At 45.6% G+C, this 27,523-nt stretch overlaps 2 protein-coding genes across 3 annotated transcripts in view; both read right to left on the minus strand.

Moving 5' to 3' along the window:
• Window positions 1–14,856: 14,856 nt before the first annotated feature.
• LOC135050639 (protein kinase C delta type-like) lies at window positions 14,857–27,394 on the minus strand. 2 transcript variants are annotated; one of them, XR_010241712.1, is made up of 5 exons: window positions 27,154–27,394; window positions 25,570–25,761; window positions 23,896–24,024; window positions 16,373–16,666; window positions 14,857–15,016 (listed from the first exon to the last, which is right to left on the minus strand). XR_010241712.1 is itself a non-coding variant. In XM_063957070.1 (5 exons), the coding sequence occupies exons 1-5, from the start codon at window positions 27,268–27,270 to the stop codon at window positions 15,011–15,013; spliced, it is 543 nt and encodes a 180-aa protein (XP_063813140.1). In that variant the 5' UTR covers window positions 27,271–27,394; the 3' UTR covers window positions 14,857–15,010. The 2 variants fall into 2 exon arrangements, 1 of the variants encoding a protein (XP_063813140.1); XM_063957070.1 differs by having other exon boundaries at window positions 16,568–16,666.
• The window catches only part of LOC134991012 (protein kinase C delta type-like), a 34,990-nt gene continuing 34,842 nt past the window's right edge, over window positions 27,376–27,523 (minus strand). Inside the window, exon 4 of the mRNA XM_063950727.1 lies at window positions 27,376–27,451. Coding sequence (XP_063806797.1) covers window positions 27,376–27,451 — 76 coding nt within the window. The remainder of the gene's footprint in view (window positions 27,452–27,523) is intronic.

Genomic DNA, 27,523 nt, shown 5'->3' on the forward strand with positions numbered 1-27,523 from the left:
TCAGAGTCGGTATCCGTGTCGTCCTGCATAATCTGGGCTAGAGCACGTTTTTGAGAGTGAGTGCCAGGGGGCCCTGAAGGTGCCGACCCGGAGCAAACAGCCATAGAGTTCTGAAAAACCTGAGTTGCAGTTTCATTTTGTGCTACCCTAGTAGAAATCTGAGAAATCATACTTTTAATAGAGGATAACCACTCAAGTTCTCTTATAGGAATCTGTGCTAAAACAGTGCAATCCTGATTACATGGAATGGGATCATCCTGAGATGATCCTCTGCAGCATAGGACACAGAGTCCCTAGACATGGTTCTTTTTGTGAGCAAACAAGCACTCACACACACACACACACACACACACACACAGGGAAATGCAGACAAAGTTTCCCCCCTAAGCATGCCAAGAGAGACACAGTTTGGAGCCAACCCACACACAGCGCCTCCAAAGATAAAGGACACCCTTTACCAGCACCAACTGTGTACCTTAATAGGTTACACAGTCTATTACACCGCCTCCCTCCCCTTCTACAACCTCTGGTACCGTACAGATAGCTGGAGTTGAATTGGAGGGACAGCTCTCCCCTGTCAGCGGCTCTGCATGCAGGAAAGATGGCGCTGAACGCTGCTGGGTCCACTCTGAGGAGAAGCTCTGCCCCCTTTTCTGGCGGTGGCTCCCGCTCTTGTTTGAAATTTTACTGGCCTGAGGTATATTGCTGGCGGTGATCCGGGGTCCCGACAGGCTGTGTGACCAGTTTAGGGTGTAGGCACTGGCTCAGAGCACCTCTCACAGCGCCGCACCATGTACCGCTGAGCCCCGGAGTGCAGTCAGTACTGCGCTTCCTACTCTGTTGCCGCCATCTTCACACTGGCTCCCCGCTTGCCAGGGGGCCAGTGACTCACTCGCCACTGAAGTCTTCTGGCTCTGTAAGGGGGTTGGTGTTGGTGGCATGCTGCTGGGGTGAGCGATCCCCTGGTGCGGCGATCGATCCGTCCCCTCAGGAGCTCAGTGTCCTGTCAGCGGAAATAGTGGCTCAGACCCCTTAGGGCAGACACTACTCCCCCCCTTAGTCCCACGAAGCAGGGAGGCTGTTGCCAGCAGCCTTCCAGTGCCTAAACTCTTTTAAAATAAAAAAACTAAAGAAACTCCTATGGAGCTCCCCTAGCTGTGACTGGCTCCTCTGGGCACATTTTCTAAACTGAGCCTGGTAGGAGGGGCATAGAGGGAGGAGCCAGCCCACAGTCTCAAACTCTTAAAGTGCCAATGGCTCCTGGTGGACCCGTCTATACCGCATGGAACTAATGTGGACCCCAGCATCCTCTAGGACGTAAGAGAAAAATGATTATATAATAATACAGAATAAGACATTTACTATATATATATTTATATATATATATATATATATTGGTTAAAGATGAACGGCACTCACTGTCCATACATTCAGCCACCCAGGTGCCCTCCTTAGTAAAGATATGAAAGGTATGGTTCTCTGGTTAGGATTACTGCTCCTGTCCGTACTGCAAAAGAACCAGGCGGCACTCCGGGATTTTGAAAAAAGCCAAACGTGTAGTGGTCACAACAAATGCATCAAACAGGCATAGTGGTTACACCGACGTTTCAACGCCCTACCGGCGTTTTCTTCAAGGTGCTATGCTGCAAGTGAAACACACCAAACTAAACAAAAAACACTAGCAAGTGACATACCTTAAGTAGGTGATTGAGGTGATGTAGGACAGCCCCCTCCTGCCCCATGCTGGCGTCTCCCTGGGTCCGGACATCGCCTTCCGTTGCATTTCCGGTCACGGCCGTGGGCGTGCTGACGTCACCCACCCCGTGTTTCCTCTATGCCCGGCTACAGCTCTCTATCCATTGCCAGGGACGCCGTCACCTGGGGGAGGGCCGGAGGCTGAAAGAAAACAAAGTACTTAAATACATGACTTATGCGCGCTACATGCGCTAGTAGTGAACATGCCTAAAGTGCAGACAAGTAGTAAAACAAGTTAAAAACAAAGTATCATTACAGTGCTGCCAAGCATATTTAAGCAATTAATGAGACTTGTCTAAACGACAAGCTATGCATTAACACATATAAATAATTACTCGAGAAAAGCATCAGAGGTACCTTCCACTTATACACACGGAGATCGCTGGTAATACCACTTCTACAGGGTGGTATGAACTACATGGGACTAACTAGGCACTGAGGCTGCTAAAGGGGCACCTACTTAGGGAAGGCTCATATTTACTGCCGTCAGCCAATCCCATGGCATAACTGCAGCAAATATGCCCCCCAGACGTGATAAATTATACAGATTGAGAAATACTGCTGCATCATATACTTGAATAGACTCCAGTCCAGTTAATGGAAGGTCTAGAGGAATACATTCCACTGGATTTGTTCATTAAGACCCTTCGGGGTCAGAGAGTCTAATTGATGAATCCATTTAGTTTCTTTTTGAGATAGCATCCTAGCCCGGTCTCCACCCCTCAAAGGCTTTGGTACATGATCTATGATGGTATACTTCAAGTCATTCAGACGATGGTTGGCTACCTTGAAGTGTCTGGCTACGGGTTGGTCTTTCCCTTTTCCCTCCAGTGTGGCACGTATGGCCGATCTGTGGAGTGCCATCCTCTCACGGAATGTCCTTGTGGTCTGACCGACATATATTAGGCCACACGGGCAGACTATCGCGTAGATTACAAATGACGATGTACATGTGACATAGTGTCTGATATCAAACTTTTTACCTGTACCTGGATGTACAAACGTCTGTCCCGAGGCCATGTCTTCAGAAAATCTTCAGGACTTGTTGTCTTCCCTAGATTCTAGGGACTCTCCAGTCAAGTTGACTGCTACATGGAGTGAGAAATCCATCAATTTTCTAGATGTTAATATCTCCATCAACAACAAGAGACTCAGCACGGAGGTGTATACCAAACCCACGGATCGCAATACCCTATTGCAATACAGCAGCTTCCACCAACCAGCCCTAAAGGCAGGGCTTCCAAAATCACAGCTCATGAGGGCTGCTAGGATCACGAGTGATAGGACGAAAGTGGAACCAGCCTTGGACAAAGTGGTGGACAGATTCATGCAGAGGGGATACCCGAGAAAATCCCTCTATGAATGTAAAGAGGAGGTTTTGAAGACACCTCGAGAGAGCCTCCTTAATCCAGCCAAGAGGGACCAGCAGGGAGACAGAATACCCCTCATAACGGAATTCACCACAGCAAGTTCAGTCCTCTCAAGGGCCACCAAGGCCTTGTGGCCCATAGTATCTACAGATCCCGAAGTACCATGCTTTAAAGGGAAAAGGATAATGCCAAGCTTCAAAAGGGGACGTAACCTCAAAGATCTGGTAGTAAAACTGGATGTAACCAAGAAGCCGACGATCTTTCACAAGAGCGGGTGTTATAAATGCCTCAAGTGTGAGACATGCAATTACATGGCCCCGGCACAGACGTTTGTACATCCAGGTACAGGTAAAAAGTTTGATATCAGACACTATGTCACATGTACATCGTCATTTGTAATCTACGCGATAGTCTGCCCGTGTGGCCTAATATATGTCGGTCAGACCACAAGGACATTCCGTGAGAGGATGGCACTCCACAGATCGGCCATACGTGCCACACTGGAGGGAAAAGGGAAAGACCAACCCGTAGCCAGACACTTCAAGGTAGCCAACCATCGTCTGAATGACTTGAAGTATACCATCATAGATCATGTACCAAAGCCTTTGAGGGGTGGAGACCGGGCTAGGATGCTATCTCAAAAAGAAACTAAATGGATTAATCAATTAGACTCTCTGACCCCGAAGGGTCTTAATGAACAAATCCAGTGGAATGTATTCCTCTAGACCTTCCATTAACTGGACTGGAGTCTATTCAAGTATATGATGCAGCAGTATTTCTCAATCTGTATAATTTGTCACGTCTGGGGGGCATATTTGCTGCAGTTATGCCATGGGATTGGCTGACGGCAGTAAATATGAGCCTTCCCTAAGTAGGTGCCCCTTTAGCAGCCTCAGTGCCTAGTTAGTCCCATGTAGTTCATACCACCCTGTAGAAGTGGTATTACCAGCGATCTCCGTGTGTATAAGTGGAAGGTACCTCTGATGCTTTTCTCGAGTAATTATTTATATGTGTTAATGCATAACTTGTCGTTTAGACAAGTCTCATTAATTGCTTAAATATGCTTGGCAGCACTGTAATGATACTTTGTTTTTAACTTGTTTTACTATTTGTCTGCACTTTAGGCACGTTCACTACTAGCGCATGTAGCGCGCATAAGTCATGTATTTAAGTACTTTGTTTTCTTTCAGCCTCCGGCCCTCCCCCAGGTGACGGCGTCCCTGGCAATGGATAGAGAGCTGTAGCCGGGCATAGAGGAAACACGGGGTGGGTGACGTCAGCACGCCCGCGGCCGTGACCGGAAATGCAACGGAAGGCGATGTCCGGACCCAGGGAGACGCCAGCATGGGGCAGGAGGGGGCTGTTCTACATCACCTCAATCACCTACTTAAGGTATGTCACTTGCTAGTGTTTTTTTGTTTAGTTTGGTGTGTTTCACTTGCAGCATAGCACCTTGAAGAAAACGCCGGTAGGGCGTTGAAACGTCGGTGTAACCACTATGCCTGTTTGATGTATTTGTTGTGACCATTACACGTTTGGCTTTTTTCAGAATCCCGGAGTGCCGCCTGGTTCTTTTGCAGTACGGACAGGAGCAGTAATCCTAACCAGAGAACCATACCTTTCATATATATATTAGAGATGAGCGGGTTCGGTTTCTCTGAATCCGAACCCGCCAGAACTTCATGTTTTTTTTCACGGGTCCGAGCGACTCGGATCTTCCCGCCTTGCTCGGTTAACCCGAGCGCGCCCGAACGTCATCATGACGCTGTCGGATTCTCGCGAGGCTCGGATTCTATATAAGGAGCCGCGCGTCGCCGCCATTTTCACACGTGCATTGAGATTGATAGGGAGAGGACGTGGCTGGCGTCCTCTCCGTTTAGAATAGATTAGAGAGACACTTGATTTACTAATTTTGGGGAGCATTAGGAGTACTCAGTACAGTGCAGAGTTTTGCTGATAGTGACCAGTGACCACCAGTTTTATTTATAATCCGTTCTCTGCCTGAAAAAAGCGATACACAGCACACAGTGACTCAGTCACATACCATATCTGTGTGCACTGCTCAGGCTCAGGCCAGTGTGCTGCATCATCTATTATCTATATATAATATTATATATATCTGTCTGACTGCTCAGCTCACACAGCTTATAATTGTGGGGGAGACTGGGGAGCACTACTGCAGTGCCAGTTATAGGTTATAGCAGGAGCCAGGAGTACATAATATATTATATAGTGAGTGACCACCAGACACACAGTGCAGTTTATTTAATATATCCGTTCTCTGCCTGAAAAAAGCGATACACACAGTGACTCAGTCAGTCACATACCATATCTGTGTGCACTGCTCAGGCTCAGGCCAGTGTGCTGCCTGCATCATCTATATATATTATATATCTGTCTGACTGCTCAGCTCACACAGCTTATAATTGTGGGGGAGACTGGGGAGCACTACTGCAGTGCCAGTTATAGGTTATAGCAGGAGCCAGGAGTACATAATATTATATTAAAATTAAACAGTGCACACTTTTGCTGCAGGAGTGCCACTGCCAGTGTGACTAGTGACCAGTGACCTGACCACCAGTATATATAATATTAGTAGTATACTATCTCTTTATCAACCAGTCTATATATTAGCAGCAGACACAGTACAGTGCGGTAGTTCACGGCTGTGGCTACCTCTGTGTCGGCACTCGGCAGCCCGTCCATAATTGTATATACCACCTAACCGTGGTTTTTTTTTCTTTCTTTATACATACATACTAGTTACGAGTATACTATCTCTTTATCAACCAGTCTATATTAGCAGCAGACACAGTACAGTGCGGTAGTTCACGGCTGTGGCTACCTCTGTGTCGGCACTCGGCAGCCCGTCCATAATTGTATATACCACCTAACCGTGGTTTTTTTTTTCTTTCTTTATACATACATACTAGTTACGAGTATACTATCTCTTTATCAACCAGTCTATATATTAGCAGCAGACACAGTACAGTGCGGTAGTTCACGGCTGTGGCTACCTCTGTGTCGGCACTCGGCAGCCCGTCCATAATTGTATATACCACCTAACCGTGGTTTTTTTTTCTTTCTTTATACATACATACTAGTTACGAGTATACTATCTCTTTATCAACCAGTCTATATTAGCAGCAGACACAGTACAGTGCGGTAGTTCACGGCTGTGGCTACCTCTGTGTCGGCACTCGGCAGCCCGTCCATAATTGTATATACCACCTAACCGTGGTTTTTTTTTCTTTCTTTATACATACATACTAGTTACGAGTATACTATCTCTTTATCAACCAGTCTATATTAGCAGCAGACACAGTACAGTGCGGTAGTTCACGGCTGTGGCTACCTCTGTGTCGGCACTCGGCAGCCCGTCCATAATTGTATATACCACCTAACCGTGGTTTTTTTTTCTTTCTTTATACATACATACTAGTTACGAGTATACTATCTCTTTATCAACCAGTCTATATATTAGCAGCAGACACAGTACAGTGCGGTAGTTCACGGCTGTGGCTACCTCTGTGTCGGCACTCGGCAGCCCGTCCATAATTGTATATACCACCTAACCGTGGTTTTTTTTTCTTTCTTTATACATACATACTAGTTACGAGTATACTATCTCTTTATCAACCAGTCTATATTAGCAGCAGACACAGTACAGTGCGGTAGTTCACGGCTGTGGCTACCTCTGTGTCGGCACTCGGCAGCCCGTCCATAATTGTATATACCACCTAACCGTGGTTTTTTTTTCTTTCTTTATACATACATACTAGTTACGAGTATACTATCTCTTTATTAACCAGTCTATATATTAGCAGCAGACACAGTACAGTGCGGTAGTTCACGGCTGTGGCTACCTCTGTGTCGGCACTCGGCAGCCCGTCCATAATTGTATATACCACCTAACCGTGGTTTTTTTTTCTTTCTTTATACATACATACTAGTTACGAGTATACTATCTCTTTATCAACCAGTCTATATATTAGCAGCAGACACAGTACAGTGCTGTAGTTCACGGCTGTGGCTACCTCTGTGTCGGCACTCGGCAGCCCGTCCATAATTGTATATACCACCTAACCGTGGTTTTTTTTTCTTTCTTTATACATACATACTAGTTACGAGTATACTATCTCTTTATCAACCAGTCTATATATTAGCAGCAGACACAGTACAGTGCGGTAGTTCACGGCTGTGGCTACCTCTGTGTCGGCACTCGGCAGCCCGTCCATAATTGTATATACCACCTAACCGTGGTTTTTTTTTCTTTCTTTATACATACATACTAGTTACGAGTATACTATCTCTTTATCAACCAGTCTATATATTAGCAGCAGACACAGTACAGTGCGGTAGTTCACGGCTGTGGCTACCTCTGTGTCGGCACTCGGCAGCCCGTCCATAATTGTATATACCACCTAACCGTGGTTTTTTTTTCTTTCTTTATACATACATACTAGTTACGAGTATACTATCTCTTTATCAACCAGTCTATATATTAGCAGCAGACACAGTACAGTGCGGTAGTTCACGGCTGTGGCTACCTCTGTGTCGGCACTCGGCAGCCCGTCCATAATTGTATACTAGTATCCAATCCATCCATCTCCATTGTTTACCTGAGGTGCCTTTTAGTTGTGCCTATTAAAATATGGAGAACAAAAATGTTGAGGTTCCAAAATTAGGGAAAGATCAAGATCCACTTCCACCTCGTGCTGAAGCTGCTGCCACTAGTCATGGCCGAGACGATGAAATGCCAGCAACGTCGTCTGCCAAGGCCGATGCCCAATGTCATAGTACAGAGCATGTCAAATCCAAAACACCAAATATCAGTAAAAAAAGGACTCCAAAACCTAAAATAAAATTGTCGGAGGAGAAGCGTAAACTTGCCAATATGCCATTTACCACACGGAGTGGCAAGGAACGGCTGAGGCCCTGGCCTATGTTCATGGCTAGTGGTTCAGCTTCACATGAGGATGGAAGCACTCAGCCTCTCGCTAGAAAAATGAAAAGACTCAAGCTGGCAAAAGCAGCACAGCAAAGAACTGTGCATTCTTCGAAATCCCAAATCCACAAGGAGAGTCCAATTGTGTCGGTTGCGATGCCTGACCTTCCCAACACTGGACGTGAAGAGCATGCGCCTTCCACCATTTGCACGCCCCCTGCAAGTGCTGGAAGGAGCACCCGCAGTCCAGTTCCTGATAGTCAGATTGAAGATGTCAGTGTTGAAGTACACCAGGATGAGGAGGATATGGGTGTTGCTGGCGCTGGGGAGGAAATTGACCAGGAGGATTCTGATGGTGAGGTGGTTTGTTTAAGTCAGGCACCCGGGGAGACACCTGTTGTCCGTGGGAGGAATATGGCCGTTGACATGCCAGGTGAAAATACCAAAAAAATCAGCTCTTCGGTGTGGAGGTATTTCACCAGAAATGCGGACAACAGGTGTCAAGCCGTGTGTTCCCTTTGTCAAGCTGTAATAAGTAGGGGTAAGGACGTTAACCACCTCGGAACATCCTCCCTTTTACGTCACCTGCAGCGCATTCATAATAAGTCAGTGACAAGTTCAAAAACTTTGGGTGACAGCGGAAGCAGTCCACTGACCAGTAAATCCCTTCCTCTTGTAACCAAGCTCACGCAAACCACCCCACCAACTCCCTCAGTGTCAATTTCCTCCTTCCCCAGGAATGCCAATAGTCCTGCAGGCCATGTCACTGGCAATTCTGACGAGTCCTCTCCTGCCTGGGATTCCTCCGATGCATCCTTGCGTGTAACGCCTACTGCTGCTGGCGCTGCTGTTGTTGCCGCTGGGAGTCGATGGTCATCCCAGAGGGGAAGTCGTAAGCCCACTTGTACTACTTCCAGTAAGCAATTGACTGTTCAACAGTCTTTTGCGAGGAAGATGAAATATCACAGCAGTCATCCTACTGCAAAGCGGATAACTGAGTCCTTGACAACTATGTTGGTGTTAGACGTGCGTCCGGTATCCGCCGTTAGTTCACAGGGAACTAGACAATTTATTGAGGCAGTGTGCCCCCGTTACCAAATACCATCTAGGTTCCACTTCTCTAGGCAGGCGATACCGAGAATGTACACGGACGTCAGAAAAAGACTCACCAGTGTCCTAAAAAATGCAGTTGTACCCAATGTCCACTTAACCACGGACATGTGGACAAGTGGAGCAGGGCAGGGTCAGGACTATATGACTGTGACAGCCCACTGGGTAGATGTATGGACTCCCGCCGCAAGAACAGCAGCGGCGGCACCAGTAGCAGCATCTCGCAAACGCCAACTCTTTCCTAGGCAGGCTACGCTTTGTATCACCGCTTTCCAGAATACGCACACAGCTGAAAACCTCTTACGGCAACTGAGGAAGATCATCGCGGAATGGCTTACCCCAATTGGACTCTCCTGTGGATTTGTGGCATCGGACAACGCCAGCAATATTGTGTGTGCATTAAATATGGGCAAATTCCAGCACGTCCCATGTTTTGCACATACCTTGAATTTGGTGGTGCAGAATTTTTAAAAAAACGACAGGGGCGTGCAAGAGATGCTGTCGGTGGCCAGAAGAATTGCGGGACACTTTCGGCGTACAGGCACCACGTACAGAAGACTGGAGCACCACCAAAAACTACTGAACCTGCCCTGCCATCATCTGAAGCAAGAAGTGGTAACGAGGTGGAATTCAACCCTCTATATGCTTCAGAGGTTGGAGGAGCAGCAAAAGGCCATTCAAGCCTATACAATTGAGCACGATATAGTAGGTGGAATGCACCTGTCTCAGGCGCAGTGGAGAATGATTTCAACGTTGTGCAAGGTTCTGATGCCCTTTGAACTTGCCACACGTGAAGTCAGTTCAGACACTGCCAGCCTGAGTCAGGTCATTCCCCTCATCAGGCTTTTGCAGAAGAAGCTGGAGGCATTGAAGAAGGAGCTAAAAGGGAGCGATTCCGCTAGGCATGTGGGACTTGTGGATGCAGCCCTTAATTCGCTTAACAAGGATTCACGGGTGGTCAATCTGTTGAAATCAGAGCACTACATTTTGGCCACCGTGCTCGATCCTAGATTTAAAGCCTACCTTGGATCTCTCTTTCCGGCAGACACAGGTCTGCTGGGGTTGAAAGACCTGCTGGTGACAAAATTGTCAAGTCAAGCGGAACGCGACCTGTCAACATCTCCTCCTTCACATTCTCCCGCAACTGGGGGTGCGAGGAAAAGGATCAGAATTCCGAGCCCACCCGCTGGCGGTGATGCAGGGCAGTCTGGAGCGACTGCTGATGCTGACATCTGGTCCGGACTGAAGGACCTGACAACGATTACGGACATGTCGTCTACTGTCACTGCATATGATTCTCTCAACATTGATAGAATGGTGGAGGATTATATGAGTGACCGCATCCAAGTAGGCATGTCACACAGTCCGTACTTATACTGGCAGGAAAAAGAGGCAATTTGGAGGCCCTTGCACAAACTGGCTTTATTCTACCTAAGTTGCCCTCCCACAAGTGTGTACTCCGAAAGAGTGTTTAGTGCCGCCGCTCACCTTGTCAGCAATCGGCGTACGAGGTTACATCCAGAAAATGTGGAGAAGATGATGTTCATTAAAATGAATTATAATCAATTCCTCCGCGGAGACATTGACCAGCAGCAATTGCCTCCACAAAGTACACAGGGAGCTGAGATGGTGGATTCCAGTGGGGACGAATTGATAATCTGTGAGGAGGGGGATGTACACGGTGATATATCGGAGGGTGAAGATGAGGTGGACATCTTGCCTCTGTAGAGCCAGTTTGTGCAAGGAGAGATTAATTGCTTCTTTTTTGGGGGGGGTCCAAACCAACCCGTCATATCAGTCACAGTCGTGTGGCAGACCCTGTCACTGAAATGATGGGTTGGTTAAAGTGTGCATGTCCTGTTTTGTTTATACAACATAAGGGTGGGTGGGAGGGCCCAAGGACAATTCCATCTTGCACCTCTTTTTTCTTTTCTTTTTCTTTGCATCATGTGCTGATTGGGGAGGGTTTTTTGGAAGGGACATCCTGCGTGACACTGCAGTGCCACTCCTAGATGGGCCCGGTGTTTGTGTCGGCCACTAGGGTCGCTAATCTTACTCACACAGTCAGCTACCTCATTGCGCCTCTTTTTTTCTTTGCGTCATGTGCTGTTTGGGGAGGGTTTTTTGGAAGGGACATCCTGCGTGACACTGCAGTGCCACTCCTAGATGGGCCCGGTGTTTGTGTCGGCCACTAGGGTCGCTAATTTTACTCACACAGCTACCTCATTGCGCCTCTTTTTTTCTTTGCGTCATGTGCTGTTTGGGGAGGGTTTTTTGGAAGGGACATCCTGCGTGACACTGCAGTGCCACTCCTAGATGGGCCCGGTGTTTGTGTCGGCCACTAGGGTCGCTAATCTTACTCACACAGCTACCTCATTGCGCCTCTTTTTTTCTTTGCGTCATGTGCTGTTTGGGGAGGGTTTTTTGGAAGGGCCATCCTGCGTGACACTGCAGTGCCACTCCTAGATGGGCCCGGTGTTTGTGTCGGCCACTAGGGTCGCTAATCTTACTCACACAGCTACCTCATTGCGCCTCTTTTTTTCTTTGCGTCATGTGCTGTTTGGGGAGGGTTTTTTGGAAGGGACATCCTGCGTGACACTGCAGTGCCACTCCTAGATGGGCCCGGTGTTTGTGTCGGCCACTAGGGTCGCTTATCTTACTCACACAGCGACCTCGGTGCAAATTTTAGGACTAAAAATAATATTGTGAGGTGTGAGGTATTCAGAATAGACTGAAAATGAGTGTAAATTATGGTTTTTGAGGTTAATAATACTTTGGGATCAAAATGACCCCCAAATTCTATGATTTAAGCTGTTTTTTAGTGTTTTTTGAAAAAAACACCCGAATCCAAAACACACCCGAATCCGACAAAAAAAATTCGGTGAGGTTTTGCCAAAACGCGTTCGAACCCAAAACACGGCCGCGGAACCGAACCCAAAACCAAAACACAAAACCCGAAAAATTTCAGGCGCTCATCTCTAATATATATATATATATATATATATAGATGAAGGTTCAGCACTCACATAACATGAACAGCTTGGCCCGGTGCCCTCACAATTTTAGTAACAGAATATGTAGATAGTGTGTGCGGCACTCATAGCAAATAAAAAGACGACTTGACCACCAAAGGGTATCGACGTTTCAATTATAGAAAATTGTTATCAGGATACATCCAGATGACAATTTTCAATAATTGAAACGTTGATACTCTTTGGTGGTCGTCACCTTTTTATTTGCTACGAGTACCGCACACCCGATTTACAATATATAATATATTATACATATTTTTATATAAATATATATATATATATATAGATATATATATATATAGTAACGAAGTACAGTATATACTGCTGCACCTTTGTATAATTCCCGCAAGAACTACGAGGTTCATATATGTGTGTGTGTAAGTCTGGCTCTGATACCAGCCTGTATCTCTCCAGCCATTTACCTCAACAAATGTCCCTGATAGGAGCCTATTACTATTCCTAAATGGATCCATTACCGAATGCATGATTTAAGTAATGGGCCCTTTCATTATTAGAGGTCAAATGGGGCTGCTGAGTATTCAGCAAACTCTGAAAACTGAAGTATTGCAGTCATGGATGCAAGGCCAGCTCCAGACCTACTAGCACCCTGAGCTAAAAATTTTGAAGCGCCCCCTACCTCTCTAATTTGCTCCTGTGAAAGTGGGTGTGGCTTCGCAACTTCATATTATCAAACTCTAAATATATATTTCTTTTCACACCCCCTCTACACACACAATTAGCAGCCTTACACATAATGCCCACAGTAGTGTTCCTTACACATAATGTCCCCAGTATAGTGTCAGTGTACATAAAACGTTCCAGTAGCATGCCAGATACACATACGTCCCCCATAAGGGAAGTGCCAGATGCACATATGCCCCCAGTAGTTGCAGATACACATACGCCACCAATAGTGCAGTGCCAGATGCACATATGCCCCCAGCAGTGCAATGGTATATACATATTATATGCCCCCAGCAGTGCCATGCCGAATACACATTATATGCCCCCAGCAGTGCCATGCCAGATACACATTATATGCCCCCTGCAGTGCCATAACAGATACACATTATATGACCCCAGCAGTGCTGCCACATACACTATTGCCCCCACAGTGCTGCCAGATACACATTATATGCCACCAGCAGTGCTGCCAGATAAACAAATGCCCCCTTAGTGCTGCCAGATACACATTATATGCCCACACAGTGCTGCCAAATACACAAATGCCCCCACAGTGCTGCCAGATACACAAATGCCCCCACACTACTGCCAGATACACAAATGCCCACACAGTGCTGCCAGATACACAAATGCCACCACAGTACTACCAGATACGCAAATGCCCCCACAGTGCTGCCAGATACACATTATAGGCCCCCACAGTGCTGCCAGATACACAAATGCCCCCACAGTGCTGCCAAATACACAAATGCCCCCACAGTACTGCCAGATACACAAATGCCCCCACAGTGCTGTCAGATACACAAATGCCCCCACAGTGTTGCCAGATACACAAATGCCCCCACAGTGCTACCAGATACACAAATGCCCCCACAGTACTGCCAGATACACAAATGCCCCCACAGTACTGCCAGATACACAAATGCCACCACAGTGCTTTCAGATACACATTATATGCCCCCACAGTGCTGCCAGATACACTAATGCCCCCTCAGTGCTGTGCTGCCAGACACACTAATGCCCCCTGTGCTGCCAAATACACAAATGCCTCCATAGTGCTGCCAGATATACAAATGCCCCCACAGTGCTGCGTTGCCAGATACACAAATGCCCCCATAGTGCTGCACTGCCAGATACACAAATGCCCCCAGTGCCAGATAGCCGGATCTCAGTGCGACGGGGATGGGCGGTGCGCAGTGTGCTTAGGTCTGGGAGCTTTGCTCCCGACACCTCAGCTACATGCAGGCAGAGAGCTACGGCAGCAGGGATAAGCTTCCCGAGCTGCTGTACACCCGTCCCGCCCTCAAACCCCGGCTCACTCACCGCGATGTCTGGTCCGCAGCGCGGCTCTCCCCCCGTCCCCGGCCGCCAGTCATCTCAAATATGGGCGCCGGTCCACGAGCCAATCAAAGCTCGCGGCCCGGCAGCCAATCAGGGGCCGCCGCTGCCGGTCCACGAACTCTGATTGGCTGACGGCTGGCACCATATTAGAAATGGGCAGCCACTCTTAAATAGCCAGCGCCCTGCACGGCCGCTCCAGTCGAACGTGTCTGGAGCCGGCCCTGCATGGTTGGCTGAGGAAGTGACCTCTTGCAAATGATGTGACCTGTGAGAAGTTATTCTTGTATGATCACCAGAGAATCATTATGACTTTGTGAATGGGGGTATATCTGTCTTATTCTAGCCCCAATAAACTAAGGGGGACCCATATGTAAAAGAGGGAGTGATCACCAGACAATATTATTGTGAACTCAGAAATACTCCTCATCCTCTCCTCATCCAGGCACTTTTTTATTTTTAAAGAGGCAATCATGTAAAAGGCTAAATCATGTCTTGTTCATGATTGCCCCTTTAAAAAAACGTCCGAGTTCAGTCGGCATCACTCTGAAAAGTGATAAAGAGATACATATAGGGGTTTGCAAAGTTTGTATTTATAGTATACTATATTAATGTTTTTTATATTTTTTTTATAATTCTTTTTTAAGATAATGCTTCAGAAGACAGAGGGAGATGTTGTTTTGGGAGATGGCTATCCCAAGAGGCCTCAGTAGACTTGGCCAGGCTGATGTTTGGTGGAGATGGAGAAATCTGTGTTCTGGCTGATGGCTGTCCTATTCCTGGAAAGAAACAGTGTTACAGTAAGTGAGAGTAACAAGCTAGTTGTAGAGGTGTAGAGTGCTGCTAATCCGTGCTAGTGAGAGCGACACGACCACTCGTCAGGATCGCTAGTTAGTAGCTTACACCTCTCTTCTCCTCTTCCTCTCCTCTCTCACTGACAGTCAGATTGCTATTAGATGAATTGCACTTGTTGCGCTGCATCTGTTAGATAAGGATTGTCCTTCTGTCCAGGACCACAGCCAGAACTTTGTTTGCCCCATAGCAACACTTTTGTTTGAAATTGATAAAAATTTATTGGAATTTAGGGGTCTATTTACTAAGCTTTGGATGGAGATAAAGTGGACGGAGATAAAGTACCAGCCAATCAGCTCTTAACTGCCATGTCAAAGGCTGTGTTTGAGAAATGACAGTTAGAAGCTGGTTGGCTGGTACTTTATCTCCGTGCACTTTATCTCTATTCCATGCTTAGTAAATAGACCCCTTAGTAAATAAACCCCTTATTATGCCAGCAGTGCTTCACAGCATCACACGTGGGGATACTGATTTTTGTTGAGACATTTTCATAATTGACTATTGTTTTTTCAAAAACATCTGTATTCTAACTCTGAGGGTCCAAATCAAATCATCCAAATGGATGGGATGAATGTTTGGCGGAGTTGAAGTGAACCCTTATAGTAACTACTATATAGGAAGAAAGGGAGGTAGTCAGGAGTCTGCTGGTCACAATATCGACGCCGGAACCCTACCACCTTAAAGTCCCATGCCAACTAACAGGGATTATTCCCACTCGTGGGTGTCCACAATACCCATTGAGTGGGAATACCGATCCCACAGCGTGGGGAGCGTAGCGAGCCCGCAAGGGGCTTTGTTGCGCTTGACCATCACTTCCCCGTCGGGCATCTAAAAGCCGGTATCCCGGCATCGGTATGGTGACCAGCGGTCTCCTGACCGCCAGCCACGCATACCCAACCTAAAGAAACAACTGGTGATCATGTCTGTGTGAACTTCAGAGCCACCATTTTGCCCGTTCTGGATTGAGACTTTTCTGGATATGTGGCTTCTGGAAACAAAATCCCATACTTAAGATTACATTTAGATGCTTATAAATGAGAAAATACATTAAATAAATGTATGAACATGGGAGAGAATTTCTTACACCCAGATTTCATGTCGGTAATCCTATTTCAGGACTATACAAGCAGCTTTACCTAGCCTCTTAAAATTACCAGTACAATAAACAATATCCTACACTCATAGCAAAATGTTACATTTTGTCAAAGTATGGAAAACCAATCTGTGTAAAGTCAATTTAAGTGTACATCCATTCTGGCATTCTGTAGCCAGACAGTAATTACCTGTGCGGATCAGGTGCCTAGGTAGATGAGATTGGAAAACACAGCCTTTGTCTGTGCCTGCACAGATGTGTATTCGGACATACAGCTAAGATAAAAAACCTTGCCATATTTCTTCTGGCTTATACGTCACATTGATATTTCTGCAATAATTGGGAGTGCCCAAAATCATGAAGGAATTTATGAAGTCTATCTTACTGTGTCTCCAATAAAGGAAAATCCTGGTATAGGGTCAGCTGCCATGCTATCTTCCAGTTTCAGCTCCAAACTAGGATGTTCCTGGAGCTCTGGAACGTGCTGCAAAACAAAAAAATATTGTTACTATTATGTAAGCATTATACTGTACATACATAGTAAAACTGGCATACTGTTTAAAACCATCATGCAATTCAGTGCCACTCTGCGACATGATATTTAGGGGGACATGTACTAAGCAGTGATGAAAGTGGAGAAGTGAGCCAGTGGAGAAGCTGCCCATGGCAACCAATCAGCTGCTCTGTTTACTTCCATAGTATGCAAATTATAAATGTTACGTCAATCCTGATTGGTTGCCATGGGGAACTTCTCCACTGGCTCACTTCTCCACTTTTATCACTGCTTAGTGCATGTCCCCTTTAGTATCAAGGTAAAACTGGAAACTCTATGCTCATTTGAGCTTTATTGATATACACAGTTGGTAGCAGTTTAGATATCTGGCTGTGGGGTCAGAAAAAATTCATTTGGCAGACAGATTGTTGAAAATACTATTCAAAGCTGCACACTGCTTATTGTGTATAGTGATGTCATATTGGGGTGGGTTTGGCATAATCTGTTGACAGTCAGAAAGTGAACAGTCAGAATAACAGTGTAATGTTGACTAGAGAATTCAGACATGGGGGGAAATATACTAAGCTCCCGATTTTGACCGAGATGCCGTTTTTTCATCAAAGTGTCATCTCGGTAATTTACTAAACACTAATCACGGCAGAGATGAGGGCATTCGTAATTTTTTGCAAGTCCAAGTAAAAAATTACGAATGAATACACCATCGGTCAAAACGCGGCTGTTTAAGTATGAATCTCGGTCATTTACTAAGGGGTAAATTTACTAAGATTCGTATTTTCCAGATTCAGGTCAAAGTTCAATCACGAATGACATCGAAAGTGTAAAACTGCAACTTTTTGAATTTGTTACGATGGATTTACTAAGCTGTCGTATTCGGGTTTTTCTTTTCTTCCGATGTCGATGTCATTCGTGTTTTTTTTGTGTTTTTTACGGCAGTGATTAGCAAAACACTGCCGACTTTTTTACAATTAATCTCGGCCGGATCTGTGTGATCCGTGCTGGGGTTCTATTTTTTTTTTTTTTTTAATTAAACACTGTAAAATTTTAAAAAAAAATTGCGTGGGGTCCCCCCTCCTAAGCATAACCAGCCTCGGGCTCTTTGAGCCGATCCTGGTTGCCGAAATATGGGAAAAAAAATGACAGGGGTTCCCCCATATTTAAGCAACCAGCATCGGGCTCTGCGCCTGGTCCTGGTTCCAAAAATACGGGGGACAAAAAGAGTAGGGGTCCCCCGTATTTTTAAAACCAGCACCGGGCTCCACTAGCTGGACAGATAATGCCACAGCCGGGGGTCACTTTTATATAGTGCCCTGCGGCCGTGGCATCAAAAATCCATCTAGTCACCCCTGGCCGGGGTACCCTGGGGGAGTGGGGACCCCTTCAATCAAGGGGTCCCCCCCCCCCAGCCACCCAAGGGCCAGGGGTGAAGCCCGAGGCTGTCCCCCCCCATCCAATGGGCTGCGGATGGGGAGGCTGATAGCCTTTGTTGTAAAAGAAAAGATATTGTTTTTAGTAGCAGTACTACAAGGCCCAGCAAGCCTCCCCCGCATGCTGGTACTTGGAGAACCACAAGTACCAGCATGCGACGGAAAAACGGGCCCGCTGGTACCTGTAGTAGTACTACTACTAAAAAAATACCCAAAAAAAGACAAGACACACACACCGTGAAAGTATAATTTTATTACATACATACACACATACATACATACTTACCTTAAGTTCCCACGCAGGTCGGTCCTCTTCTCCAGTAGAATCCAAGGGGTACCTGTTGAAGAAATTATACTCACGAGATCCAGGGGTCCAGGCTCCTCGGGAAATCCAGGGGTAATCCACGTACTTGAAAAAAATAACAAAACGGTGTCCCGACCACGAACTGAAAGGGGACCCATGTTTGCACATGGGTCACCTTTCCACGAATGCCAGAAACCCACTTTGACTTCTGTCTAAGTGGGTTTCTTCAGCCAATCAGGGAGCGCCACGTTGTAGCACTCTCCTGATCAGCTGTGTGCTCCTGTCCTCACTGACAGGCAGCACACGGCAGTGTTACAATGTAGCGCCTATGCGCTACATTGTAACCAATGATGGGAACTTTCTGCCCTGCGGTTGACCTAAAGTGACGTCACCGCTGAGCAGAAAGTTCCCAGCATTGGTTACAATGTAGCGCATAGGCGCTACATTGTAACACTGCCGTGTGCTGCCTGTCAGTGAGGACAGGAGCACACAGCTGATCAGGAGAGTGCTACAACGTGGCGCTCCCTGATTGGCTGAAGAAACCCACTTAGACAGAAGTCAAAGTGGGTTTCTGGCATTCGTGGAAAGGTGACCCATGTGCAAACATGGGTCCCCTTTCAGTTCGTGGTCGGGACACCGTTTTGTTATTTTTTTCAAGTACGTGGATTACCCCTGGATTTCCCGAGGAGCCTGGACCCCTGGATCTCGTGAGTATAATTTCTTCAACAGGTACCCCTTGGATTCTACTGGAGAAGAGGACCGACCTGCGTGGGAACTTAAGGTAAGTATGTATGTATGTGTGTATGTATGTAATAAAATTATACTTTCACGGTGTGTGTGTCTTGTCTTTTTTTGGGTATTTTTTTTGTAGTAGTACTACAGGTACCAGCGGGCCCGTTTTTCCGTCGCATGCTGGTACTTGTGGTTCTCCAAGTACCAGCATGCGGGGGAGGCTTGCTGGGCCTTGTAGTACTGCTACTAAAAACAATATCTTTTCTTTTACAACAAAGGCTATCAGCCTCCCCATCCGCAGCCCATTGGATGGAGGGGGACAGCCTCGGGCTTCACCCCTGGCCCTTGGGTGGCTGGGGGGGGGACCCCTTGATTGAAGGGGTCCCCACTCCCCCAGGGTACCCCCGGCCAGGAGTGACTAGTTGGATTTTTGATGCCACGGCCGCAGGGCACTATATAAAAGTGACCCCCGGCTGTGGCATTATCTGTCCAGCTAGTGGAGCCCGGTGCTGGTTTTAAAAATACGGGGGACCCCTACTCTTTTTGTCCCCCGTATTTTTGGAACCAGGACCAGGCGCAGAGCCCGATGCTGGTTGCTTAAATATGGGGGAACCCCTGTCATTTTTTCCCCCATATTTCTGCAACCAGGATCGGCTCAAAGAGCCCGAGGCTGGTTATGCTTAGGAGGGGGGACCCCACGCAATTTTTTTTGTAAAAATAAGCACTTTCCCACCCCTTCCCACTGATATACATGCACGGATCTCATGGATCCGTGCATGCCTATCCAATCACGAATAAAAAAAAAAGGTCTGTTTTTTTTTAGCACTTTTTTACGAGTTGTAATTTTTCACGGCAGTGTTTGTTTTTTTTTTGCTTTGCACTTCTTAGTAAATGACCGAGATTCATACTTAAACAGCCGCGTTTTGACCGATGGTGTATTCATTCGTAATTTTTTACTTGGACTTGCAAAAAATTACGAATGCCCTCATCTCTGCCGTGATTAGTGTTTAGTAAATTACCGAGATGACACTTTGATGAAAAAACGGCATCTCGGTCAAAATCAGGAGCTTAGTAAATTTCCCCCTAAGAAGTGCAAAGCAAAAAAAAAAAAAACACTGCCGTGAAAAATTACAACTCGTAAAAAAGTGCTAAAAAAAAACAGACCTTTTTTTTTTATTCGTGATTGGATAGGCATGCACGGATCCATGAGATCCGTGCATGTATATCAGTGGGAAGGGGTGGGAAAGTGCTTATTTTTTCAAAAAAAATTGCGTGGGGTCCCCCCTCCTAAGCATAACCAGCCTCGGGCTCTTTGAGCCGATCCTGGTTGCAGAAATATGGGAAAAAAAATGACAGGGGTTCCCCCATATTTAAGCAACCAGCATCGGGCTCTGCGCCTGGTCCTGGTCCCAAAAATACGGGGGACAAAAAGAGTAGGGGTCCCCCGTATTTTTAAAACCAGCACCGGGCTCCACTAGCTGGACAGATAATGCCACAGCCGGGGGTCACTTTTATATAGTGCCCTGCGGCCGTGGCATCAAAAATCCAACTAGTCACTCCTGGCCGGGGTACCCTGGGGGAGTGGAGACCCCTTCAATCAAGGGGTCCCCCCCCCCAGCCACCCAAGGGCCAGGGGTGAAGCCCGAGGCTGTCCCCCCCCATCCAATGGGCTGCGGATGGGGAGGCTGATAGCCTTTGTTGTAAAAGAAAAGATATTGTTTTTAGTAGCAGTACTACAAGGCCCAGCAAGCCTCCCCCGCATGCTGGTACTTGGAGAACCACAAGTACCAGCATGCGACGGAAAAACGGGCCCGCTGGTACCTGTAGTACTACTACTAAAAAAATACCCAAAAAAAGACAAGACACACACACCGTGAAAGTATAATTTTATTACATACATACACACATACATACATACTTACCTTAAGTTCCCACGCAGGTCGGTCCTCTTCTCCAGTAGAATCCAAGGGGTACCTTTTGAAGAAATTATACTCACGAGATCCAGGGGTCCAGGCTCCTCGGGAAATCCAGGGGTAATCCACGTACTTGAAAAAAATAACAAAACGGTGTCCCGACCACGAACTGAAAGGGGACCCATGTTTGCACATGGGTCACCTTTCCACGAATGCCAGAAACCCACTTTGACTTCTGTCTAAGTGGGTTTCTTCAGCCAATCAGGAAGCGCCACGTTGTAGCACTCTCCTGATCAGCTGTGTGCTCCTGTCCTCACTGACAGGCAGCACACGGCAGTGTTACAATGTAGCGCCTATGCGCTACATTGTAACCAATGCTGGGAACTTTCTGCTCAGCGGTGACGTCACTTTAGGTCAACCGCAGGGCAGAAAGTTCCCACCATTGGTTACAATGGAGCGCATAGGCGCTACATTGTAACACTGCCGTGTGCTGCCTGTCAGTGAGGACAGGAGCACACAGCTGATCAGGAGAGTGCTACAACGTGGCGCTCCCTGATTGGCTGAAGAAACCCACTTAGACAGAAGTCAAAGTGGGTTTCTGGCATTCGTGGAAAGGTGACCCATGTGTAAACATGGGTCCCCTTTCAGTTCGTGGTCGGGACACCGTTTTGTTATTTTTTTCAAGTACGTGGATTACCCCTGGATTTCCCGAGGAGCCTGGACCCCTGGATCTCGTGAGTATAATTTCTTCAACAGGTACCCCTTGGATTCTACTGGAGAAGAGGACCGACCTGCGTGGGAACTTAAGGTAAGTATGTATGTATGTGTGTATGTATGTAATAAAATTATACTTTCACGGTGTGTGTGTCTTGTCTTTTTTTGGGTATTTTTTTAGTAGTAGTACTACAGGTACCAGCGGGCCCGTTTTTCCGTCGCATGCTGGTACTTGTGGTTCTCCAAGTACCAGCATGCGGGGGAGGCTTGCTGGGCCTTGTAGTACTGCTACTAAAAACAATATCTTTTCTTTTACAACAAAGGCTATCAGCCTCCCCATCCGCAGCCCATTGGATGGGGGGGGACAGCCTCGGGCTTCACCCCTGGCCCTTGGGTGGCTGGGGGGGGGGACCCCTTGATTGAAGGGGTCCCCACTCCCCCAGGGTACCCCGGCCAGGGGTGACTAGATGGATTTTTGATGCCACGGCCGCAGGGCACTATATAAAAGTGACCCCCGGCTGTGGCATTATCTGTCCAGCTAGTGGAGCCCGGTGCTGGTTTTAAAAATACGGGGGACCCCTACTCTTTTTGTCCCCCGTATTTTTGGAACCAGGACCAGGCGCAGAGCCCGATGCTGGTTGCTTAAATATGGGGGAACCCCTGTCATTTTTTTTCCCATATTTCGGCAACCAGGATCGGCTCAAAGAGCCCGAGGCTGGTTATGCTTAGGAGGGGGGACCCCACGCAATTTTTTTTTTAAATTTTACAGTGTTTAATAAAAAAAAAAAAAAAATAGAACCCCAGCACGGATCACAGAGATCCGGCCGAGATTAATTGTAAAAAAGTCGGCAGTGTTTTGCTAATCACTGCCGTAAAAAACACAAAAAAAACACGAATGACATCGACATCGGAAGAAAAGAAAAACCCGAATACGACAGCTTAGTAAATCCATCGTAACAAATTCAAAAAGTTGCAGTTTTACACTTTCGATGTCATTCGTGATTGAACTTTGACCTGAAACGGGAAAATACGAATCTTAGTAAATTTACCCCATGGTATTTATTTAAAGCATTTTAAATGTATTTCCATTATAATGTTAAAACATCATGTTTAAAGTTATAATGCTGTAATGGCTAAAATTATTTAAATTAAATTCATTTTGTGTCGGCATTCTCTGGTCATCATTACACTGTCTACATTTTCACTGTTGGCAAATTAACTACCTCCCCATTTGTGCAGTGTAGCCAGCATTGGATGTCCCTGGAATCTTCTATAGCGTATCATAGACAAATGCTATTGAGGCTGCAGGTGCAAGGCATTACTGATAAATAAAAGCTAAAGTGGAGCTTGTAGTAAATGTTCAATTAGTGACTACTAGATACAGTTCTTCCTGGATTTATTACATCTGGAAATAGGGTGACATCAGATAGAGTCTTTGGGGTCTCTTCAGTGTGTTTTGAAAATAAATATCTTCCAAATTTCAGATAACCAGAATTGTAGGGTACAATAACCACAAATCTATGCGTGTTTCTGGACCTAAAGTTGCATGTTAGTGTACTGCACCCCGCACCTTAAGTAGAAGTGACGTATTCAAATAGGAGATCACTTCGGCTCTTACATCACAGAGACAATAATCGGCAATTAGACAGGGACGATAATCAGCTATAAGATTCTGATTATCGGGTCTAGAACCTGATAATGAATAATATGTCCAAAATATATAAAAATATATCTATTTCTAAAGGGATAGTCTGTGTTTCCGGTTGATATTTTTTCTAATTACATGAAATAGGCCCATTAGGGCTAATGTTCAAGTACATGTAACATGCTGCCCTACAGCTTCTGTGGAAGTACGTAGTAGCTGGAGGGCAGCATGATCACTACCCTGGGCTTACACAACTGGTTAGATGACCTGCTTGGTTGAGTATATCTAACATTACCAAACCATGATAAAAACAGAGAGTGTGGGCAAGACAAGCAAATATACCCACCCCCAATGATGCATTATCTATCTGATGTTGGCACATATCAATTGTACAGCATAAATAAAACTTCCTTTTGATTGTACGTTAGAATAGGCATCTAACCGTAGCTGTCCTTATCCCAACGTACCATAAATGGCAGGAATGGTGGTCTTACTCTTCTGCTTTCTATCTCTGCCCAGTCGATGTCCTTCAGGAAGGGGTGCTCCCGTATGTCATGTGACACCCCGAGGCGTTTTTGCGGCCTCTTTCTCAGTAGCTGTAAATTTTAAATAACAAATGCGTGTCATTTCACATTTTCTTTTACTAATTCTTATTTTATTAAAAGTTGTACTTCTTAGAGTCTGCTTTTGGGGGTGCTCATTTAAAGCAATATTTGTCTTTACAATGCACATAAAATGCTTATTAACTTTTTTTGAAATCCCTATATGCGTAGCTATCTTACTTTTTTATTCAGAAATCACTACAACATTTTTCTGTCCCCCTTTTGGATACCATTCACTAATATATGTAAACTTATACATATATCACCTTGAAATATTTCTGCTATTTTACACTGTTTATATTTTATATTTAAATATGTAAAACTTTCCCCAAATCAACGGCTTCATCTGAAATATTACAGATGCAGTAACTAAATACATTATTGGCATTGTTGATTATTTTATATTTATTGAATAAATGAAGCCTTCAAAAAGTGATTTGTAAATGTGCTCATAAAAGCTGTGAGACCTCCCAGACTGGGACCTCTAACCTCTCACGTCATCCTAACACCGTACTGCGATCTCACCGGTCACTACCACCTCTGGCAGTTTTTGGTGGCAGAATAACCTGTGATTTATATAAGTGAAAGCTAATGTATATATTTTTTTATTAAAATAACAAAATCAATAGGAATTGCTATTTGCTGCATGATATGTTTATAAAAAATAGTTTTTTTCTATAATCCCCCCAACCCCCAAAACAAACAAACAAACAAACAAACACCAAAACACTGAAAACTGCCAATTTTAATAAATTGCTCACAGAAAATGCAATGGGGGAAATGTAATAGGGTCCGAGTTTGCCGATGTCCCGGATTTCGGCCGAGACTGACGTATTTTTAAATCAGCGATCATATACAAGGCAAAACCAGATTGGTTTTGCCTTGTAAATGATTGCCACTTTAAAAATACGGGCGATCTCGGCCAAAATCCCGGACCTTGGCAAACTCGAACCCTATTACATTTCCCCCAGTATTACAATTTGATTAAGTGGCTGGCTGGGGCAGGGGTGGGGTAGTGGTCCTTGCAGGGCAATTGGCGGATATGATGCCCAGTAACAGAAGTCCTACCCATGCCTGTCTGCCCACTACAGAAGCCCGGCACTACTCTTCTTAGCAGAGTTTGTGAATATTTGCAATGTTACTAAAATTATAAAGAGGATCTATGTAACAATGCAAACAGCATATTTATAGTGGGAATGATTGTTAGCAAGCATCGAAGGTCTGACATCAATGGTAAGAAAAAAGAGTTACCATTAATGGATGTTCACCAGTGATATACACCAGCCACGTAGATCTGATGTCAGATGGTGGCCTCGGACTGCACATGTGTGATAAGGGGCCATTGATGATGCAACCATAAATGGTTTCCTAACGATGGTTAGGAACCATTGATCATCAATGATTTACCCATCGATGGCCATCCCATGCCAATTACTCACAGTCACTTTTATCAGTTGGCTGAGCCCAAATAGTGAGGTTTGTATGGCTTTAATACTGCATTCTACCATTAAAGGGTAATATACAAACTCATATGCTTACCTGCTTCAGAAAATGTTTTGCGTCTGGCTCTAGCCATGTTGGGAATGTGGGCTTCTCCTTTAGAACAGCCTTATACAAGAGCTGTTTATGTGGCCCATTATAGAATGGATGCCTTCCTGTAGCCATCCCAGTGAGTGTTACTCCTAGTGACCACCAATCCACTTCCTTCCCGTAGGGTTTTTCTTGGAGAACCTGATAAAGATGTGATTAGTCATAATGTAGATTATACCATCTGTAATTACATCTACTATATCTACCAGCCTATATGTCAGCCTTTATGGAACTATAGCAACTGTTGTCCTTTAGTTTTTCTGTTATACTGGCTTACACCACTTTCTTATAATCCACATCCTGATCCAATACCTGTATTGTCCCATGTAGCACAGCCCTGGTGCCTGTATACTCTGTCACTATGGCTGCCTCCCTAGTGCAGCTGCTGGTCAGTGTTCCATCATCTGCACAATATGGACCTGAGTCTGAGTGGCAAGCATTGCCAATGGTAACATAGTTGAGCAATTATTTGCAACTGTTATGCGCAAAAAGTCATGGAGACCCCTGCACAACATGCGTTACACTGAGTGCGCACACAGAGGTGCTATTGTGATCACTTCAGATGGTATTAGAAAGGTGGCGGTACAGCAGTGGGCGTTCCTGGGCGGTGACTGGGAGGTGACTAGTTGTGCACGTAATATTGTCTGGTCAGTGGGTGTGTCAATGGGAGTGTTACAGGCATGTCAATGCAAGCTGTTGTACAGCCACAAGCATAGGAGACCATGGTCCGACAGAGAAACTGTATCTGCCATGGGGCTGGAGCAAATGGATGGTGAGGTACTGTATAATGATGCACCAATCTATATTACAGTGTGCTTGGGCACTAGATATTTGGCCAAATGAATTTATGCAAGGGAGGGAGTATGTAGGGCATTTGGATAAACTGGCAGGTGGGCAACCACCAGTGATGCCTGTACATCCATTACAGGCCCTGTAGGGGAAATTCAGTTGTTTCAGGCGTCCATTAATTATCATGTTTGTAGCACCAAATTAGACCGTATTTAGTCATGTATAGTGGATGAACTCATCTAAAATCCTGGTTATGGCAACCAAATCACAGACTTATTGCACATTCCTGCTCGCAACCTCAGGAGGCTGTGAGAAGAAATGTTACCCTCTGCAACACTCACACCCGAACGGAGAAACAATTGATTTGTTCCATCGGGCACCATCTAGTGCCAGTCACGGAAGAAACCAGTTGAATTCCCGCCTATCTGTGCAGTGCTATGTCCTCTCCATCCAGTTATGTCATGTCTTCTGCACACACATTGCTGTAGCTGCTACTGAAATGCAGTCACTTATACACTTTATATTGCTTAGTACACAGGCACATGGTTTCCTATGCATTACAAATCACACAAGTGCCTATTCTTTTTTCTAAATGCTGTGTCTGTGTCAGTATATTTTATAATGACATAATGCTACCGTACCTTCCAAACATTCATTTCCAAAACAAATCCATGACAAATTAAACTGTAATTAGTTCTCCAAAATCTCCTTCTAACTCTAGCTTTCTCTATTTCTGAATCTCACCTCTGGGGCCATGTATTCAAAAGTCCCCGTGCGGTCACTGACTACTTTATCTCCATTCATTCCATCCACAGCGAGGCCAAAGTCAATGATCTTAATATGACCATCCTTGTCAAGCATGATGTTATCTGGCTTGATATCTCTGCAGTGAAATAAAGAGATTTCTATGTAAGGTAGGAGAAGGCACTGCCAGTATTGCAGATAGCTGTAGCATGTACTGTAAGACTATTGTACTAACCGATGGATGATGCCTCTGCTGTGTAGAAATTGGAGACCACAAATTAATTCTGCTGCATAGAACCTGGACAAGAGAAGAGAACAATGTAATTAAATGCTTCTAAATCTAGTTATTTAGTTTTTTTCCCACCATATT

This window comes from Pseudophryne corroboree, chromosome 2, assembly GCF_028390025.1.
Source record: "Pseudophryne corroboree isolate aPseCor3 chromosome 2, aPseCor3.hap2, whole genome shotgun sequence".
Lineage (NCBI taxonomy): Eukaryota > Metazoa > Chordata > Amphibia > Anura > Myobatrachidae > Pseudophryne > Pseudophryne corroboree.

Excerpts from the sequence above, each read along its gene's own strand:
- LOC135050639 (XM_063957070.1), bottom strand. The coding sequence starts at position 27,270 with ATGCTTGACAAGGATGGTCATATTAAGATCATTGACTTTGGCCTCGCT. Across the intron at positions 25,762-27,153 it reads TTGAATACATGGCCCCAGAG|GTTCTCCAAGAAAAACCCTA; the intron begins GTGAGATTCAGA and ends CATCTTTATCAG. Across the intron at positions 24,025-25,569 it reads CAAAACATTTTCTGAAGCAG|CTACTGAGAAAGAGGCCGCA; the intron begins GTAAGCATATGA and ends TAAAATTTACAG.